This window comes from Pyxicephalus adspersus, chromosome 9 (assembly GCF_032062135.1).
Source record: "Pyxicephalus adspersus chromosome 9, UCB_Pads_2.0, whole genome shotgun sequence".
NCBI classification, from domain to species: domain Eukaryota; kingdom Metazoa; phylum Chordata; class Amphibia; order Anura; family Pyxicephalidae; genus Pyxicephalus; species Pyxicephalus adspersus.
In genome coordinates, this window is record NC_092866.1 from 66,554,860 (window position 1) to 66,575,699 (window position 20,840).

Here is a 20,840-nt window from a genome sequence, read left to right on the forward strand (position 1 = left end):
ACCATAATGATCACCATTATTATCCTTATCCCTACCCTAAGTACCAGATATTAACCCCTTCCCCGCCATAATGATCCAAATGTCACCCCCCCCCCAGCACACACGTGTGCATTCAGTACCTATTAACCCCTTCACTGCCATTCTCTTCAATGACTGACCCAATTTATTGCCCAAAGTGTAGACATGATAGCTGGGAATCTTCTCTATGATCCCAATGGCCTCCATATTTATCTCGTCATCTCCATCCTCAGGTAAAACATCTGCCCTGGGGTCATCAGGACTTCATCTGATTATTTATATACAATGGACCCTTGGCTGGAATATTCCCCAGGTCAGGGAAAAATGTTCTTAGCTTAGTGAAAGTGGTGAAAATCCAAAACAAATATTACCCAATCACCTGCAAGGTAATCTATACCAGGAATTTTACTTGTACCTGATTGGATGGTAAGTGGAGCTGAATGAGATCTCCCTTGCAGAGTAATAAGTAACTTTGCTGTATGAACGGTCTAAATTCCATTAGTAAATTTATTGATGATAGATATCATATGGGACCTATAAATAGATCATATAGTACACGTGATGTGTAGATCACATGGGATCCTATATATAGATCATATAGTACATGCAATGTATAGATCACATGGGATCCTATATATAGATCATATAGTACATGCAATGTATAGATCACATGGGATCCTATATATAGATCTAATGGAAATTCCCCATTCCTATAGGGATTCTCCATATGTTGCCAGGCTGGTGGGCGGGGATATGTAAATTAGCACATTTTAAATCACCAATAAACTGAAAGTGTTAACTCCTCGCCTGCCGAACTCCTCTGCAGAAATTAATCATTGCTGCATAATCATGTAATACCCATGGATGTCTGAGTGAATGTTTTATGTGTATAATGTATAGAGATGAACTACGACAGGCAGATTGCGGTGTGGGGGCATCTGGATTATTTCACCTGAGGCATCCCCCCTTCCATAGAACTGATATCAGTGCTGCGTAATAGGTTGTCGCTATATCAGTCCTGTTTATTAATAATAATAATAATTGTGTGTACAGCGCTCGTTCTATCACTAGAGAATATTGTGAAAAGTCTCCGCAGTGACAGCTCACCCATCTACATGCAATTCAATTGATTGCGATTTGACCATCTCAGCTCAGACCTATGATGGGAATTAAAGGGTCTAAACTACACACTGCCACCCCTATTCATTCTGTACTGCGCTGCTGTGGGTGGATGCTGCATGTTCACTGAGAAAATGGTAATGAACCCTGCAATGGTGTGGTCAGATTGTGTCTGGTTGTGGTTAAAATTGATAAACAGGATTTATATAGCGCCAACATATTACACAGCGCTGTACATTAAATGCTCCCTGCACTGCTAATGGAATTTTGTGTTCATAGAACTCCTAGCTAACACTGCCCCCTGCAGGCCACAAACAGCTAACACACCGCAGCCTATGTACTGATTTCACCCCCATGTGACCCCACCACAGTCCCCCAACTGTACCAAACTTCTTCTGTTATGTACACCCGACCCCCGCACTCTGTACCCTATACCGTGTGTTACATATGCCCGACCCCCGCACTCTGTACCCTATACCGTGTGTTACGTACGCCCGACCCCCGCACTCTGTACCCTATACCGTGTGTTACGTACTCACCCCATTCATGACATCATCGCCCGGTTACTGACATGTTTCCCTGTTTCGCACAGAGGAATTATCGGATAGTGAGGATGATGATGACAATCTCTCTTCGGTTCTACATCAGAGGGCGAAGATGCCGTGGAGAGCTTGTGGGAAATATCTGAGTTCGGCGGGGATTCTCCTCCTTCCCATCCTCGTCTTCTCTCAGCTGATCAAACATTCTCTGCTGGTCGCCATCGATTTCTGGCTGGCCCAGTGGACCTGGGATGTCATTTCCAACACATCGGCGTCCGGCTGTGCGGGGCAGGTGATGTCTGTATGATGTCATTGTTCTGTCTGCCAATGTATGTGTGTGAATGTGTATGTGAATGTGTGTGTGTGAATGTGTATGTGAATGTGTGTACACCATATGAATAAGGATTTCTCATCAGTCAATCCCTTGCGCTGCACATGAAGTAATTTGATGGTGTTAGACTGAAGTTGTAAATGAGCCCAAGAGCTTACAATCTATCCCTTGTACACTAAGCTGATGATATCTATTGATCACTGATGATTCCTCTGCAGGGCTGTGGATTTGACCATTCTCCATACTCCATGGTGTTCAGTGTCCTGTCCTGCCTGGCCATCATCATGTGCCTGTCCACCTCTATTGCCGTGGAATGGACTGGACTGCGAGTCGCCAAGAAACTGCACAACAGTCTGCTAAACGCCATCATCCTGGCCCCAATGAGGTATTACCCCCAGATATTACCAGTGACAGCCAGATAATGCCAGTGACAACCAGATAATGCCAGTGACAGCCAGATATTACCAGTGACAGGCAGATGTTACCGGTGACAGGCAGATGTTACCGGGGACAGGCAGATAATACCAGTGACAGGCAGATATTTCCAGTTACAGACAGATAATACCAGTGACAGGCAGATATTACCAGTGACAGCCAGATATTACCAGTGACAGGCAGATGTTACCAGTGACAGCCAGATATTACCAGTGACAGGCAGATATTTCCAGTGACAGGCAGATGTTACCAGTGACAGGCAGATATTTCCAGTTACAGGCAGATAATACCAGTGACAGGCAGATATTATCAGTGACAGGCAGATAATACCAGTGACAGGCAGATAATACCAGTGACAGGCAGATATTTCCAGTGACAGCCAGATAATACCAGTGACAGGCAGATGTTACCGGTGACAGGCAGATACCGCACTCTGTACCCTATACCGTGTGTTACGTACACCTGACCCCCGCACTCTGTACCCTATACCGTGTGTTACGTACACTTGACCCCCGCACTCTACACTACCCCCGCACTACCCGCACGTACACTTGACCCCCGCACACACACAGTGTTATGTACCCTATACTGTGTGTTACGTACACCCGACCCCCGCACTCTGTACCCTATACCGTGTGTTATGTACACCCGACGCCTGCACTCTGTACCCTATACCGTGTGTTACGTACATCTGACCCCCGCACTCTGTACCCTATACCGTGTGTTACGTACATCTGACCCCCGCACTCTGTACCCTATACCGTGTGTTACGTATGCCCGACCCCCGCACTCTGTACCCTATACCGTGTGTTATGTACACCCAGCCCCCACACTCTGTACGCTATACCGTGTGTTACGTACACCCAGCCCCCACACTCTGTACGCTATACCGTGTGTTACGTACATCTGACCCCCGCACTCTGTACCCTATACCGTGTGTTTCGTATGCCCGACCCCCGCACTCTGTACCCTATACCGTGTGTTACGTATGCCCGACCCCCACACTCTGTACGCTATACCGTGTGTTACGTATGCCCGACCCCCACACTCTGTACGCTATACTGTGTGTTACGTACATCTGACCCCCGCACTCTGTACCCTATACCGTGTGTTACGTACACCTGATCCTTGCACTCTGAGGGTTGGGTGTACATAACACGGTATAACATACAAAGTATGAGGGTCAGGTGTACGTAACATACGGTATAGTGTACAGACTGCGGGGGCAATGAGGGTACAGAAGCGGAGTGGCTAGGCACAGGAAGTCACCTGAAAAATGGCTTTAAGGGAACAGAACAGGAACACCTAGGCCAGGGATGTGAAACTCTACCGCTTTTCCTTGTTACCCCAAGGCATGGACTTGGTTCGATTTTCATAGAAGATTATTATTATTATTGTTATTAGTCTGAGCACAAAGCTTACGATTGGAATAAAACTCAGAACGCTACAAATAGAGAAAGAGGCAGAAGATGTTTTCTTAAATAAAATTACCAAAAAAATGTTATGCCTCGTTCTCTAATATAAGCTTGTTCCAGATTGAAGCAAAACAGGATACAGAACAGGAGTGCCTAGGCACAGGAAGCTATAGTGGGTGCTGGGTATTGCCTATGTGGAGTGTTGCACACGCTGTCTCACACATGGCTGTGGCGGTATGAAGTCCCGGTGGAGTCCGTGTGGTGCAGCGCAGACAGGAAGTGGTCTCTTTCCCCGGGGTCCCCAAGGGATTACAGATTATTGGAGTCCTGGGAACTTTCTTCTCTTGTGATCACCACAATCTTGCTGAGAATGTCAGCTGCACCACAGACAGTCCAGAAATGGGACACAAACATAGTGAGGGATCTGAAGGATAAAACAAGGGAAAATGATGAGTGAATCTTCTATGACGCGTGAGTAATCAGAAAGGCAGAACTTTCACTTTGCAGCCAAGATCAGAAACCTGGGGACAGAACATGGCGACACATCCCGGGTACACAAACCGTCAGTCCCCGGGGAATGGCTGAATATTTCCCACCCAACCCTTTCCTCCACGCTGGTTCCTACTGACAGCGGGTGATGGGGGCCAATTGTTTGTGTGGCCCCACCATTATGTCCTGATCTGATGGCAGATACATTGCACGTTTATTGGGAATCTGATTGATTCTCTATTAAGAGGAATTCCCTTGCCAACCATTCAGTGCCTCCTCCTGTCAAAGGATATTTGCCCATCGTGGGGTCCTCTGCCAAGGATTAGAGGTCCCAGAGTAATCCACCGACCGATATATTAGCCAGAAAACCAACCCGAAGGATTGGTGGTGAATCCTTGTGTCATCATGTGTCTGGTGTATCAGTGGCAGGGATTGGTGGACAGCAGTGATTGGTAGATATTGGTGGTTGGGGGTGATTGGTAGATATTGGTGGTTGGGATCAGTGGCTGGTGGTGATTGGTAGATATTGGTGATTAGTAGTGGTGGATGGGGGTGAATGGTAGGAAGCTGTGGTTGGGATTGATGGGTGGTGGTTGGGATCGGTGGGGTTTAATTGTCTGCTTTACCTGCACTACACACCATACATAAGGTGCCCTCCGAGCAGAATAAAGGGCGCCCCCCTCAGGTTTGTATCCACTTTGTCTGTTGCCGTTTTATCTTCCAAATAAAATTTTTCAATTGTAAAATCTTCAGCTCCATAAATTGTATAATACTGCACAGCTGGTAGGGATGTGGTTGGGATGGGTTATGGGATTCCTCTCTGCTGTATTAGATTCACCTTCCCTTTCACCTCATTTCTGCCGCGCTCTCCCCCATAATAATTGTGGGACCTCAACCGATCATCAGCAGACATGTGGACGCGATACTCTGCTAATTGTGTGGGAAATGAGCAGAGAAAATGGCCGTCGGACTCATCAATGTCACCCCTCCGCTGTCTCAACTGCCCAGCATAATGCAACCTACCTATAGCATCTGCCCCATACTGCCCCCAACCATCTATACTGTGCCCAATATACACCATCCTAACCATCTCAACTGCCCTAAATACCACCCCCAACCTAGCATCCTGCCCCACTATATTTTTCCATGACCCCCTATACTGTCCACAGTATCACCTAACCCCCCGTACCACCCACCATTTACAGCCATGGATACCCCCACCCAATACTGCCTACCATACACACTCACTGGCCACTTTATTAGGTACACCTGTCCAACCTAAATACCTAATCAGCCAATCACATGGCAGCAATACATTTTGGTGTGTAACATTGTCAGAGGAATCTGCTGACATTCACACCAAACATCAGAATGGGGAAGAAATGTGATTTCAGCGACTCTGACTGCAGCGTTGCTGTTGGCGCCATGCAGGCGGTCCGAGTATTTCACAAACTGCTGATCTGCTGGGATTTTCACCCAAAACCATCTCTGGGGGTTTATGGAGAATGGTCGGAGAAAAGAAAAAATACCCAGTGAGGGGCAATTCTGTGGGTGAATGTGGGAGCATCTGATACCTCCCTGCATGATAATGCGTTGTTTCATGGGGTCACCATAAGGATGTGGAGGAGCAAACAACAAATCCGCAGCATCCATGGGATATCAATATGGAGAACCATCCAGGGGGTCCGGAGGTACCTAATAAAGTGGCCGGGTGCTGTACCTCCCCCATTGTAGTCTGATGAGTTCCCATGATGCATGAGGGGTTCTGGTCCTGAGCCCCCCCCCGGTCACAACGGGGCAGAATCTTAGTTTGGGAAGGTATCAGGTCCACACATCCAATGATTTCAGCTCCTGACCTTCCGGCCACCTCATTAGCTGCGTCCCCATCTGACCCTCCGGCCACAACTGCGATGTGTAAACACTAATGAGGGGATCCATGGAAATAATCCCGATAGAGCATGGGATTCTGGTGACACTTTGGCCCCGGAGGAAGTGGGGGAAGGGGTGATGTACAATCACAGTGACCAACATTTCAGGCTGGAGAAGGCTTAACAGGATTCCCCAATATTTCTGCTTCTTGAAACTTTTCAGTCATTGCTGCCAAAAACAACCAATCAGATCACAGAACAGACATGGGTTTCAGTCTGCCCCAATAACAACCAATCAGATCTGTGGAGGATTTCATCTATCCAGGTCATTGGTTATCTAGGAGTCGGCGGTCAGATTCGGGCGGTATTGCCGTGAAATAGCAGATGGCCCGGGACCAGGAAGCGGACAGAAATGCGATTTCCTTCACTGGAGAAACTGATGAAGCAGCTTGGAAAGCTAAGAGACATCTTTAAAATTAGAGTGCAAATACAGCCAAATGTGACCGACCAATCAGATCTTTTCTCATGTAGCTCACACTGCTCCGATTGGCTGCACAGGGGGATGGAGAGGACGGTCTGTCCCGGTTTACAGCTATCATTAGAGAACCACTGACCTCTGATTGGTTCCCAGTCATGTTTATCCTTTGGATTCCTTACTGATCTGCATTTGGATCACTTATTGCCATCAGCTCGCACAGCATTGTGCTCCTCCATGCAGTGGGTGGTGAAGGGGCAATTTCTAGAAGATGCCCCCAATCAGAAGGCAGATGCCAATGCAGCTAAATAAAGTGAAGCACCGGTGGGACTAGGCCCCGACGTACGTTGCCCCATTCTATGCTCTGTTTACAACATCCAATAAACAGGCTCACATTTACTGGCCTGGGCTTCGTATCCAACCCAAGAGGGGAGGGGGAGGGGGGCACCCATCGGTCTGGTCTCACCTACAAAGTTACCACAGAGAGACAACACAATCTAATTGGTGGAAAAGGTTTTATTATTGGGATATTCATTGGGGGAGCTGTCCACATTCACCCTCTGTCCTTCTGATTTGTTGATCTTCTCTTAGCTCCACCCCCGAGGATCCATCTGACATCCCCGGCTTAGAATAATGTCCTGTGGAGGAGATGTGGAGATAGGAGATGGTAATATGAAAGAACTCTGCTCAGTGGGGCATTAAATCAGAATTGTGTGCCCTATCTACAGCTGGAGACGATTCACCACATCACACAATCTGCACGCTCGCATTCTACTTGCAGCCAATGAGATCACAGCACGATGGGGAATCATGGGAGTTCTTTGGATGGTGCCAGATGGGAGCGTCACCATGCAATGGAACTTCACCTTCCATATCTGGTCACATCCAATCTGACTCAAACCCCCCACCACCTATTCCTGGGTAACAGGCTAGCCCCCATTATTATTACACAGTATTTATATAGCGCCATCATATTACACAGCGCTGTACAAAGTCCATAGTCGTGTCACTAACTGTCCCTCAAAGGAGCTGACAATCTAATATCCCTACCATAGTCATATGTCATTATTGTAGTCTAAGGTCAATTGTTAGGGAGAAGCCAATTACCCTAACTGCATGTATTTGGGATGTGGGAGGAAACCCACGCAGACACGGGGAGAACCTGCAAACTCCATGCAGATATTGTCCTGGCTGGGATTCGAACCTATGACCTAGCGCTGCAAAGGTGATTCCATCAATCACCTGACTGGGGCAAAACTTCCCAGCGCCCATCAAACAGCGCCGGGACTGCGGTCTCAGAACCTTCATAACAGCCAGAAAATTATGAACCAAAGGCAACCATCCAAAGAACGTCACACGTGAGGGCCCGTGGGGCCCATGGTCATCGCCTAGATCAGTGGTGCCCAACCTTTTTTATCAGGGGTCCACTGTTAAAGATGTAGAAGTCCGGAATAGTTTTCATTTAAAATGAAATAAATTGAAATGTTTTGTTACCGTATCATACAACGCAGCAAATTCAAGTGACAGGGAGCCAAGGGGTCCCAAATTGTCTTACTGCTACATGTACAGGCCCATCTCCCCAATCGAGAATGTGGGGTTCATAGAAGGTGAGTGGGCAGCTAGGTGTGACAGGGCAGCATGGGATGATGGGTAGAACATTTTATTAGGGGGGGGGAGGAGTTTCCTGGCCCCCACATTGCCAGCATCCCCCTGTTCCAGAGACATTGGGGTCACAAAAGGTAAGTGTCCAGCTATGTGTACCAGGCACCCCGCCAAGTCTCTCGCACCGCAGCGTCTGCAGATTGGGCCCTGGGTGTCAGTGAGCGGTGCAGAGCGCCCCCCCGGGCCAGGTTCCATGGCATAAAGGGGTAACCGCACCCTTACTGCCAGTATGAATAATGCAGCCTTGAAGTTTTGTGAACTTTAAGGGGCACAATAGCACACAAACAATTGGCAGCACCCTAATATTTATTGCCATGACAGTGGCCCCCAGGGGATCCCCAACATGCAGACCTAATTCGGGGACCCTGGTCTTGAAATAGCTCCACTTAATGTGAAAATATTCCTGACTTTTAGGATTTTATGCTTGTGACCCCGTATCTGGCACCTTGTTATCAGTAGAGGGTCTAAATTTGGTTTATTAGCAGCTTTCAGGGGCCCCTTGTGCACCCTGAAAATTTCTATGACAATCAGTGAAGAAGATATGAGGATTTATACCTGGGGGGGTGATAATGACAGCTGTCTGAACCCCAGAGAGGGAATGGAGGAGAGGGTCAGATCTGACAGCGCTGTGGGCAGGATGTGGCCCGCGGGCCATAGGTTGGGCACCCTTGGCCTTGGTCATGCTACACACGTCATACCATCACCTCCCACCTGCGGCAGGAATCCCGGTCTGTACACCGAGTCGCTGTTCCCAAACATTTCCCCGGCCGGCCAGCTGCAAGAGAGGGCACCTTAGCGGGTTTCTATTCTCTGCCCCCAGAGGTGGTGGTGAGGGGGGCAACGTGTTCCATACACTAAACTTTCTGTTACAAAGTGCCCAGTGTCCTCAGAGAGCCAATCAAGCTTCTACATCAATCATCTACAAGTTACACTGAAGCTGCTTTGGGGATGGAAATCCTGCTAAATGACATGAATCTACAGGCAGCGGAGGACCCCTTTATTACATACATCAGACTGACACACTGCGCTATGGTACCAAGGACATGCTGTGACTTGTAGTCACCCAATAATCCTTAGGGCAGACAAAGCCAGATTTAGGAACAAATATCAGGAAATGGCTACAACTTACTTTTATTAGCTGACAATCGGCACTCTACTTCCACCAACAAGAAGCAGAGGAAAGCTCCTATTGGCCGATTGCCTCCACATCCCCCCTCCTACTCCAGAAGGGGTGGGGAGCTCCTATTGGCTTACTGCGGACATGAGACCTCCCCCATCCTACCCTGAGAAGCAGCTGGCTGTGAATGCCCCTCCCCCGAGGGCCGTACATAGATGGGGACACTTACACCTCGTCATCATATTCCTTGGGTGGAGACACAGCGATGACCAGGTCAATCCAGTCCTGCAGAACACAAAGCCGTTATATATGAGTGAATATCAGACATGGCGGCGCAGGTCACGCACAGGTCACATGCGGCTCATCGCGGTCACTTACCCCTCCTGAGCTCCAGGCTTTCGCCAGAGTGGTTTGCGCCTCCGACAACGTCACATCAGTAAGAATCTTTCCATTCACAGCCAAAATCTCATCTCCTCTGACAATCCCACCTGGAAGAGAGACACCCGGATCAGGAAGGTTACAAAGCCGACACTTCCAAAAATGGGGGGGGGTCTGATCCCTACTAAATACCCCCGGGGGTAGTGCGATGCCTCAGTATAATCATCCCTATCAGTCAGTGGCAACCACCAATGCCTGCAATCTGAACACCACCTTACCCCGTCTGCAGAGCTCCTCTAGTCCCAGAATATAGGGCCTGACATGGGGGCCCCCCCCAGAATATAGGGCCCGACATGGGGCCCCCCCAGAATATAGGGATAGCCTTATTTTCTGGTTTCCCTGGGGGGGGGGGCACATATTCTGGTTGCCCTGGGGGAGGGGGGGCGCACCCATATCCTGGTTGCCCGGGGGGGGGGGCCACATATTCTGGTTGCCCTGGGGGAGGGGGGGCGCACCCATATCCTGGTTGCCCGGGGGGGGGGGCACCCATATTCTGGTTGCCCGGGGGGGGGCCCAATGTTGGTCTTTGACTCCATAATCCCCAGAGTGGATTTGTAGCAGAAACTTAGCCCGGAATTCTCTTATTGTGGTGATGGATTGTTGCACCAACCATGTTTGTCAGCTGCCCCTCCATCGTATATGGCGGAGACGACAATCTTCCCGATCGGAGATTCAATGCCACCCTCCACAGCCAGATCCAGGGCCCCATCCTGCAGGAAACAGCAACATAGAATATTCCAGCAACCAACACTGAGCCAATCGTGAGTGGGGAGCAAACCGAGAAAGGGGTACCGAGGACGCCTTGAGGAGAGGGGGAGGGCCCCGAGGAAGCCTTGAGGAGAGGGGTAGGGCCCTGAGGAAGCCTTGAGGAGGGGTGGGGGGGCCTTATTTTTTTTAGCTTCCATGGAGTCTGAGCTGTCCACAATCTGAATGGATGGGGGAGGGTTACAGTGCTGGGCCGGGGTATTTCAGGGTGACCTTGGCAGGGTATGGAGTCACGATCAGGGATCAATCAGGGTAATTAGAAGCCATGGCAGCTGTAATCATGGAAAGGAAAATGCCCCTAAAGGAGCCAGAAGGGGGGGGGGGGCAGGGGGAAATCTCTCTATGGAAGGGTCCACCTATCATCTGCTGGGATGAGACGCCATTGTGTACAATACGCAGACATTTCACCTTTTTTATTCGGAGTTGTCGGACGTCCTTCCCGGTAATCTGCTCCGCTGTAAACTGAAAACATAAGAACAACATTAAGAGTCCGATACCCCAAGGAAAGTCACGCAGCACGGCCAACCCCAAGGAAAATCACGCGGCACAGGCGGCCAACCCCAAGGAAAATCACGCGGCACAGGCGGCCAACCCCTTCATGCCGCACGGCGCGGCCAACCCCTTCTTTCTTACAATATATTTGACTCACCATGGAATGCGGGTTGAAATCCTCCACATACTTCTGGAAACCCTCGATAAAGAAAAGGAGAATTTAATGGAAGAGAAACACAGAGAGGAGGAGGCCGAGTCGTCCTGACAAGCAGAGATCTGATGTCAGCGGAGAGAATTCCGGATGGCAAGAAATGACGGGCAGATCATGTGACCTACATGGCACACCCAATGGTTGCAGCGTTTTGTACCCCCCTCCCCATAGTGCAATGTATAATACGACCCCCAGCACTGACCTATGAGGAGCCGACACATGGGGGGGTAGGAGTAATATTTATCTGACCCCCCCATTACACTATCACTAATTCAGGGTGATGGGGTAAGAAGGCAGAGGGTGGGGGTCACACCAAGCAGAGGGAATTACTTGTTTCTTGCTGGCCGGGAAGGATGTGTTATAGACAACCATTCGCTTCAACATCTCGGGGGGCTGCAAGAAATAACAGAACACTCAATGTGGTGACCCAATAAATGGAGCCGATTATCGGCAGGTCAGACTCACCAGGGGGTCGGCCTTTGGTCTCAGCAGGAAGTTGGTGTCGGGAGGCAGCATGATCGGTTTGGATGGGATTGGCACAGCGGGCCGGCGTTGAGTTGGTGGGCTGGGTGCCAGCTGCTGCATTTACCAACGTGAAGGTCAGCAGAAAGGAAAATGTTATTGGACACACAATGCCATCATCCATTAACCAATAGGAAACACAAGGGGCAGAAGATGGAGGGTAGAACCCCTCTGGATTCTCACATAGGGACGTTTCTGGGTCCCCAGCTACCCCTACTTTTTGTAGGCACGGAGGTTCCACCCCCCAATTATTTTTCTCTATAATAAAGCTGCCATCGGCATTTCCAAGTAATCAGCAGTGGTAAATCCTCCGTAAAGATCTCATCTATAAACTGCAATGCAATACCTGAGCACCAACCAAAGAGGGAGCCCCCCCCAAACCCAGCACCAGACCAACGAGGGGGCCCCCCTGAGACCCAGCACCAACCAAAGAGGGAGCCCCCCCCAAACCCAGCACCACACCAACGAGGGGGCCCCCCTGAGACCCAGCACCAACCAAAGAGGGAGCCCCCCCTCCCGAAACCCAGCACCAGACCAACGAGGGGGCCCCCCCGAGACCCAGCACCACACTAACTAAAGATGGAGGCCCCCCCCCCCCCCAGAACCCAGCACCACAACACCGCACCAAAGAGGGAGCCCCCCTGAGACCCAGCACCAACCAAAAAGGGAGCCCCCCCCGGAACCCAGAACCACACCAACCAAAGAAGGAGCCCCCCGAAACCCAGCACCACAACACTGCAATCCAGGCACCCCCCTTTCCCCCACATACCAGCGGACTGCTTGAGTTGGAAGAGATTTTACTGACGTTTGATGTATTCCTGACAACCTGCGGAGAGACTCCGATCAGACAGAACATCAGCCGCCACAGCCCAACCACATTTATTATTACACAACACAAATATAAAAAGTTGTTCTGTGCACACAGCTTTTTACCGTTGGATTATACGGACACCAAAAAGAGCCACCCTGAGACCAGAACCCCCCCGCCCATTCCCCAGTTCTAATGCAAAGGGGTAAAAAAAAAGCATCAAAAACAAAGGAGGGGCCCAAAGACCCCAATAAACACCCCATAGGGGTCCAATTTTTGGTTTATTGAGGGAGACTGGAAACCGTTCAACTTCAAGATGTCCAAAATCAGGAATGAGAAGAAGCCGGCTATCCAAACCTGGGAAATAGAATCAGTAGGGTTGTGCCCAATTCCTAATACCATAAACTCCATAATGATCTCTCCGGGACACAAAGCTGAGCAATAGCCTGACGTACCCAGAAAATGGAAGAACAATGTGCTGAGGACAAACCAGTCCTGAACCCTACACCCCCCGTACACTGAGCAGGGAGAAAATGGGTTTCTTTGGGCCTCCGACTCTTTGCTGAAATGGAATGGATTTTTTTGGAGCATTGGAAGAACCTAATTCAGAGTCACATGAGAATGGATGAGGGGGCTACATCGGAACCCCCCAAAGGTCTCACACAGAAAATGGGGAGATAACAGGTTTTGAGATGCAGAAACCAAACTTCTGCTAATGCCAAGAACTAGACACCGATTTAGTCCTTGGCATGGAAGTTCTGGGACTCGGCCCTGTAAAAACACATTTCCCATGAGGGACCTTGCAAAAATTTCCAAACCTTGATCATGGTAAGATCAGAGACTCAGAATTGGTCAAGCAAGTGGAGGAATCGCAGATGAGCTGGAAAGATGGGGGGATCCAGAAAGTGAGCCCGGTGAAGATGATGAAGAGATTCCATGCAGTACTTCTCTTGTTAAATGAAGGCATTTGGAGCTCGGAGATGCAGACTGCAGTGAATGTATCATGACCCACAGGGATTTGAGATATCAAAGATGTGGCACAGAGCAAAACGTTACAGCTCTGGGGGGAGACCAGCTACCACAAGCATAGATCTGACGAGCAAACTACCCAAAATGAAGTGTCCGGACTCTGGAAAGTGGGGGAGCATCTTCAGGCAGAGGGGCAATGGTCTGATGATCTTATAGACTCGGCCAGGGGAGTGGAAATCAAAGAACTACTTAAATAAATAAGCAATGAAAAGACTAAGTGCGCCCTCGCACCCATGGACCTCTGCTAAGCGTCCATGGGCATCTTCCCCACCCCATGCAAATAAAATACTTTTTAATCCAAGATGCCCTACACAAAGTGACATGAGACCCAACTGAGAAGATGTGACAGTGAAGAATGCACAGCTACCGCAATCTGCTCAGTGTATTTGACACAAAGCCAGACATAGCAAGGACAATGCTAGAAAGGAATGAAGGACAAGCAAGAACTCAACTTTAAAAATGGCTTTAAAGTGTTTAAAGCTTGAGAGTCCTTAGAACAGGTGCATCCCCTCCTGCAATAGTAAGTGACTGGTAAGGCAGGACATGATGGATGTACAGTGGGGATAACCAATAAAAACAGGTATGGGGGGGGGGGATACAAGTTGTCAGCAAGTGAAAGTTTTTTAGCGGTGATTTGGGTCAGAATATTTTACAGTCACATCTGGCAGAGATAAACAAGACAAATATCACAATTAAAGAGCAGGGTGCCATAAGATTCCAGGCTGAGGACATTGGCATTGTTGGTAGACAAAAAATTGGAAGTTTATGTACTGACTGGTGAAAAGAACAGGAAGTGCCTGACAATCCGCCCAGACAAGGAGGTCAGACCCAGTGTTACCCGGAAGGCCACCCATGCAAGAGACTCTCATGAACACCAGAGAAAAAAAGTTATCTTGTCTGATCCATAGAGAATATTTGCCAGCGTCCTCTTGTAGGCAGCAGTACAACCCAGAGATGTCCCTCACTAGATGAGAATGAAAAGTATTGCATGTAAACACTTCGGGGTTAATACAAAGTATATGAAGATTTCCAGGTATCTAAATAAATATTACTGGGCAGGGAATTACAATTTTAATGTTTGTAATATCACAAAGCCCATCAAACCATTTCTGGCATTTTCCTAGCAGATCTCCCGAGTTCATCCCCCAATGGAAGCTCGTGGTACATTGACCCTTTTTGGAGAAAACGAAGACGTTATGACCGGTACCTTTGGGCTTGGTGGATAGCTTGGCTCTGGGTTTGAAGATCTCATTGCAGATCGTCCTCTGTAATTCTTTAGCTCATCGGAGAATGGCAGCGGTGGGAAGGAGGAACCAGCGAGAGCTGTCTGCACAGGCGGAGATGATGGTACTGGAGATGGCAGATGCATCCATGTTTGCTGCATAGGGGTGGTCCAAGGGGCTCCCGGTGGGGCTGGGGGGGCACTCCTCCTCAGCATAGTGATGTTGGGTGATGAAGATGGGTGCGCGATGTTAGCTGTGGGTGTTGAACGGGGGGAGGGAGGTGGAGGTGCCATTCTTTTCACAGGACGAGACACCTCTTCTAAATGAGCCTCATCCAGATCTGTTGTGTGAAGCTGGAGGCCTCCACCAAACTTTTTGACTGTGCTGGCCACAGGTACAGATGGCAGGGGAGAAGCGGTGGTTGATGGACGTCCTCCAGATCCCTAGAACCAATAATAGCACAAAAGAGGACCTGTACTGACAGCAAGGACCAGCTGTCCTCTATAGTATAATTTACAGAATAGGTACAGGAATTGGGGAGAATATTCAGTATGCCCACTGGGTACATTATAGAATCATAAAACAATATATGACCCCAGGAAGATGAATGTACAGGAGGGGTTAAGGTAGTTTCAGGTGGCACTTACCTCGTGTGTATCGTTTTCAGCAGAGGAGATCTGTTCCAGTCTGGTCTGACATAATCTCTCCACCCAATGCTGAACCTTCTCAGACTCCTCCAAGTCCTCCCGCTCCGTCTCAGACACCTAGTCACATGACAGATGGTTCTATATATTTATAGTCCCACAAGAGATGAAGAATTCACAAAATGTTGGCATCTATATAATGTACAATGGGGGGGCATTCTTGGTGCCATGCCGGGTATACAATGATTGTGTATTAGGAGGGGTCAGCTCTGAATGTTGCAGACACAATGGGGCAGATTTACCTCTTGCACCAGGCGGTTTATCTTCAGCTGCTTCTCCTTCTCCAGCATCTCCTCCTTCTCTCTGGCCAGTTTCTGCTCAAACTCCATCTCCTTCTTACTTTTCTTTTGCTCCATCAGAATTTCTGCTTTTGACTTTTTCCGCTCTTTCCCCTTCTGGGGAGGGGAAATTCAAAGGGTGAAGCATCCCAGAAGTGAGACAAAACCAAACATTTGTAGCTGGACGAGTCCCTATTTCCTCATTGCACGGGGAACAAACTGGCGAGGACTCAGCTACGAAAACTGCAAACTGACAGCAGAACTGGAGAGGGACGCCATCATAGCAGATCCAGGGGTTCTACAAACAGCACCAACCCCCTAGAGACTTCCTGTACAATTATATGCCCCTCCATACAGCCCCCATGTAGATACTGCCCACCATAGTACCATGTATATGGGCAGTATAGACTCCATGTTGACAGGCCTGGAAAAATGCTGCCGGACACAATGATCCCTAAATGTACTGCGCTGCATATTATGTTGGCACTATAGAAATCCGGTTTAATAATAAGATTGATGGCACTGATTATGTTGCAGTCGTCAGGGCTCTCTGGCCATGGAACCAGCAGTAATAAAAGCTGCTTAGCTCCTATAGAGGGCCCCGGACCCCAAGCTGGGCAACAGGAAGGCTCTGGGTTCAATGTGTAAGAGATCAGAGAAATGAACAAACTCAGCCCACAGGCAATATATGGGCAATGCAGAGGATTATGGGAAAATATGGCAGAGATAGATGCAGGTCCTCTGCATGCTACTGACATGTATGTAAGATCATAACATATCACAGCAGCCGGACCCACCTGAGACACGGCACGCAGATACACGGCACGCAGATACACGGCACACGTCATACCTTCCTAAGAGTCGGGAACTTCCCGTCATAGCGATAGAACCATCCAAACGCTAAATAGAAATACAAAGCGATCAGCTGACATCACTGTGATCCACAATATTTGAAGACAATTTATTATTTGCTGGAAGTACAAAACACCAGCCAAATCACTGGCCATAGAAATGGTCACATGACAACGCTACTGACAAATCAATGAACAAAAAAAACGTACAAATCATTAGCAGGCTGGCGAATCTAACACCAAGTGAGGTCACCGATTACCATAAAAGAGAGACATACACACAATATATATAATAAATTTACACACACACACACGTGTAACGCACATACATACAATATATATAATATACACACACGTGTAACGCACATACATACAATATATATAATATACACACACACACACACACGTGTAACGCACATACATACAATATATATATATTATACACACACACATGTAACGCACATACAATATATATATTATACACACACACACACACGTGTAACGCACATACATACAATATATATATTATACACACACACATGTAACGCACATACATACAATATATATATTATACACACACACACACACGTGTAACGCACATTGATACAATATATATATTATACACACACACACGTGTAACGCACATCCAACCCATCGCCGCTGCTTTCCTGGGGGCTGTCCTGCTCAAGATGAAAAATTGCATTGTGGGTATAATCACCCAGCAGCAGATCAGTAATCAGCGAGGATCCCCGGGTAACACTACCGGACCCCAATGTAGCATTATTATCCCCCCCAGGTTCCCCGGCACACGTATGTCACTTATCACGCGTGTCACATACCGCTCCCGTCACAATGCTCAGCGTCAGACTTCTGCTGCCCTTCAATACTTGTACAGCCTGAAATGAAATAATGAGGAGAAACTTTATATATCAAATACCCCCAGCTATCACATACCCCACCCACTGTTACCCCTCCTTAGCACCACCCTCAGCCCCGCCCCCATCTCGGCCTCCTGCCCTGGAAGAAGTCCCCGGCTCTGTTTGTACCTCTTTATGGTCCACGTTGGAGAAATCCACGCCGTTCACCTCTATGATCTGGTCACCAACCTAGGAGGACAAATGTCACACAGGGGTAGGACAAATCCCGCACATTGACAGACCTACCCCCATCCTGGCCGACTTACCTCCAATCCCACCTCCGCAGATATGGAACCGGGCTTCACATTACTGATGAATATTCCGGGTTTCTGGGATGGGCCGCTGGAGATGCTGCAAGAAATAAACATGTGGATGCCACGCCCACACTGACCACACCCACAATGCACATCTGCCCACAAGAAATACGAACTCTGTGACCCCAGAGGAGGCGGAGATAAAACCATCCGTGGGGTCACTGAGCACAGAAACCCTTCCCCCACAACATGAAATCATTGCCCCACCAGGCGGGAAAAGGACAGGTGCTGCCTCTCCTGCCATAACTGCCCCGACCTGCCTGATCACCACCTAGTGGGCAAATCATCTCCTACATGTGCAGCTCAGAATCCCAGCATCCCCGGCACATGCCAGGAATGGAGGAACTCCTGTGCAGGGGATGCGTCATTACGACATTCCACAAATCAGGATCATCTATGGGGAAACAGAAGAGGGCGGCTCCCTGTCACAGAATGGTCAGTAATCCCGGGTTTACCCCCCCTGGAGGACACGAAGAACAGGAGAATAAAAACCATCGGGAAACGTCCAGAATAGAAACACAACTTTCATTCGGCTGTCAGGCTCACGGGCAGCCACTGCTTCTCTGTATGTATCATTACACAATGTGACGCACACACAATGCACACAAGCAATCACACACAATCACACACGCACACAATATCACACAATAATACACACACACGCACACAATGTGACACACACACAATATTACACACGCACACAATAATACACACACACACACAATGTGACGCACACACAATATTACACAATAATACACACACAATCACACACAATATCACACAATAATACACACACACGCACACAATGTGACACACACACAATATTACACAATAATACACACAATATTACACACGCACACAATAATACACACACAATGTGACGCACACACATGTGAATCACACAATCACCTACAAGTCTGTTGGCAGACCATGAAAAACGTCATATGGTGAAAGTCGCCATCTTGTGGCGTCATCTGGAATTGCTGACTTTCATCTCCACTTACCTGCAGCCCATCCCTGTGGTGCCCACCAGGCTGATGAAGACTTTCTTCTCCTTTACCTCCCTCCCACCGGCCGATGCCAATCCCGCCACACTGCTCTTCCCGTCCTGCAGAGACACAAAGCAATGCATAGTCCGGTGTACACATGGAGGGTGTATGGTACTTCCCCATCCCCAATTACAGGGAACATTCTGTATTCGGGGTGACACTTTGCTCTCAGCCCTGAATATGGGGCCTTTTTCCCACCCCGGGCTCCGGGGGGTGCAAACTGCATGCCAGGAACACAGCACTGACCCCAATCTGCAGGTCAGGGGCCCCGAGACGGCGGGTCGGAGATATACAATACGAGATTATTACCGGCAGCAGACAAAGGGAACCATTACCCAGCACCGGGGGATTAATGTTCTGAAATTTCCAAGCGGCATGTAAAGAATTATCCGCACAAAGCAACCAGAGCCGAGACTGGGAAACGGCCAATAATAATGCGGCATTCCACAATCCCGATAAATCCCCCGATAACCAGAGCTGCACATATTTCACTGACACCAGCGACCTCATACCGGGATTTATTACATGTATGGAGGCCCAAACTACCCCGCCCCCCCATAAAGGAGGCCCAAACTACCCCGCCCCCCCATAAAGGAGGCCCAAACTACCCCGCCCCCCCATATTCTCCACCTCAACACATCAATATGTCTCCACCTTCAATGGCTAAACCCAGATAAGATTACAGCGTGAGAACCTTGCAGAAGAGTGACCAGTGCAAGGAAACGACCACTGGGGGCGCCACCACCACTACATCCCCATACACGTTACACACAGGAACCCGGACCCCGTCCAACGAACTTACACGGGGGGGGGGACCCAGACCCCATCCAGCGGCATCACACGGGGGACACTACACAGACCCCACCGCCTGTGACTTCACCAGTACACCAAACTTATATTGAGAACGGAAACCATGTCAGGTGTGTAGGGGGGGGGACCCACCAATGCTTTCTTTTTGCACCCTCCTAACCCCAGACTAACCCCTGGTAGCAGGCAGTGACCCTGGTCAACCAGGATGAAGGGGTAATGGAGGGGGGAGCGAGTATCATGTGACCTCACCTGCAGTCCCGCACTGTCCGCCTGGCCCTCCTTCATGATATGGGAGATGAACAATCCGCATCGAAACTCCAGACCTCCTCGAACACTAAAGCCGAGTCCATCGGGGTGAGAACGGTCCAATTTCACTTCTCTCAGCTTCCTGAGGACAGAAACCATGACGCTCTATACAATGGGCTCAGCTTTCCCCAATGGTAACCCTCCTGTGCAGTAACCCATAGCAACCAATCTGATCGGCACCGTAACAGACGACTGGGTTGCAGCACAGGCAGAATGGTACCCCGGATTACCTGGACCGTTTTGGAGTCAGCTGATCGTACTCCACCTGGTGCTTCAGCGGGATGAGAGGACGGATGGCATCAAACAGCAGCAACCGTGACGGCTCATTAATGACGAGCTTCAGATCGCCCACAAACACTGGCAGATTCATGGACCTGGGGGGTGAGAGAAGATCACATGACCAACTATCCCAAAATCCCCCCATCATCGCCCTGTGCCCGGCAGTCTGGGTGTAGAATGGGCTTCAATCATCTTCAATGGAGAAGAACATTAAACATGGCGGAGAGTAACCAGCCAATCACATTCTCCTCCGGCGAGGGTCCCAGAACACGCCCGCAGATGGGCAATCTATAAACTGGTTGCTGCCCCAGCTGTTCCCTACAATAAGCAGGCTGTACGACGTGACTGCTGCAGACATTTATTGGTGACAATGCCC

At 49.1% G+C, this 20,840-nt stretch overlaps 1 protein-coding gene across 1 annotated transcript in view; it reads right to left on the reverse strand.

The window, feature by feature from the left end:
• Positions 1–7,187: 7,187 nt before the first annotated feature.
• USH1C (USH1 protein network component harmonin) overlaps positions 7,188–20,840 on the reverse strand; it is an 18,355-nt gene continuing 4,702 nt past the window's right edge. Inside the window, exons 3-21 of the mRNA XM_072421583.1 lie at positions 20,416–20,559; positions 20,129–20,267; positions 19,025–19,371; positions 17,973–18,057; positions 17,836–17,895; positions 17,629–17,685; positions 16,736–16,838; positions 15,903–16,069; positions 15,604–15,720; positions 14,941–15,399; positions 12,666–12,722; positions 11,840–11,953; positions 11,705–11,767; positions 11,321–11,362; positions 11,080–11,133; positions 10,517–10,616; positions 9,847–9,956; positions 9,698–9,753; positions 7,188–7,327 (exon numbers count right to left, since the gene is read on the reverse strand). Of these exons, the coding sequence (XP_072277684.1) occupies positions 7,315–7,327; positions 9,698–9,753; positions 9,847–9,956; positions 10,517–10,616; positions 11,080–11,133; positions 11,321–11,362; positions 11,705–11,767; positions 11,840–11,953; positions 12,666–12,722; positions 14,941–15,399; positions 15,604–15,720; positions 15,903–16,069; positions 16,736–16,838; positions 17,629–17,685; positions 17,836–17,895; positions 17,973–18,057; positions 19,025–19,371; positions 20,129–20,267; positions 20,416–20,559 (2,287 nt within the window). The 3' untranslated portion in view covers positions 7,188–7,314. The remainder of the gene's footprint in view (positions 7,328–9,697; positions 9,754–9,846; positions 9,957–10,516; positions 10,617–11,079; positions 11,134–11,320; positions 11,363–11,704; positions 11,768–11,839; positions 11,954–12,665; positions 12,723–14,940; positions 15,400–15,603; positions 15,721–15,902; positions 16,070–16,735; positions 16,839–17,628; positions 17,686–17,835; positions 17,896–17,972; positions 18,058–19,024; positions 19,372–20,128; positions 20,268–20,415; positions 20,560–20,840) is intronic.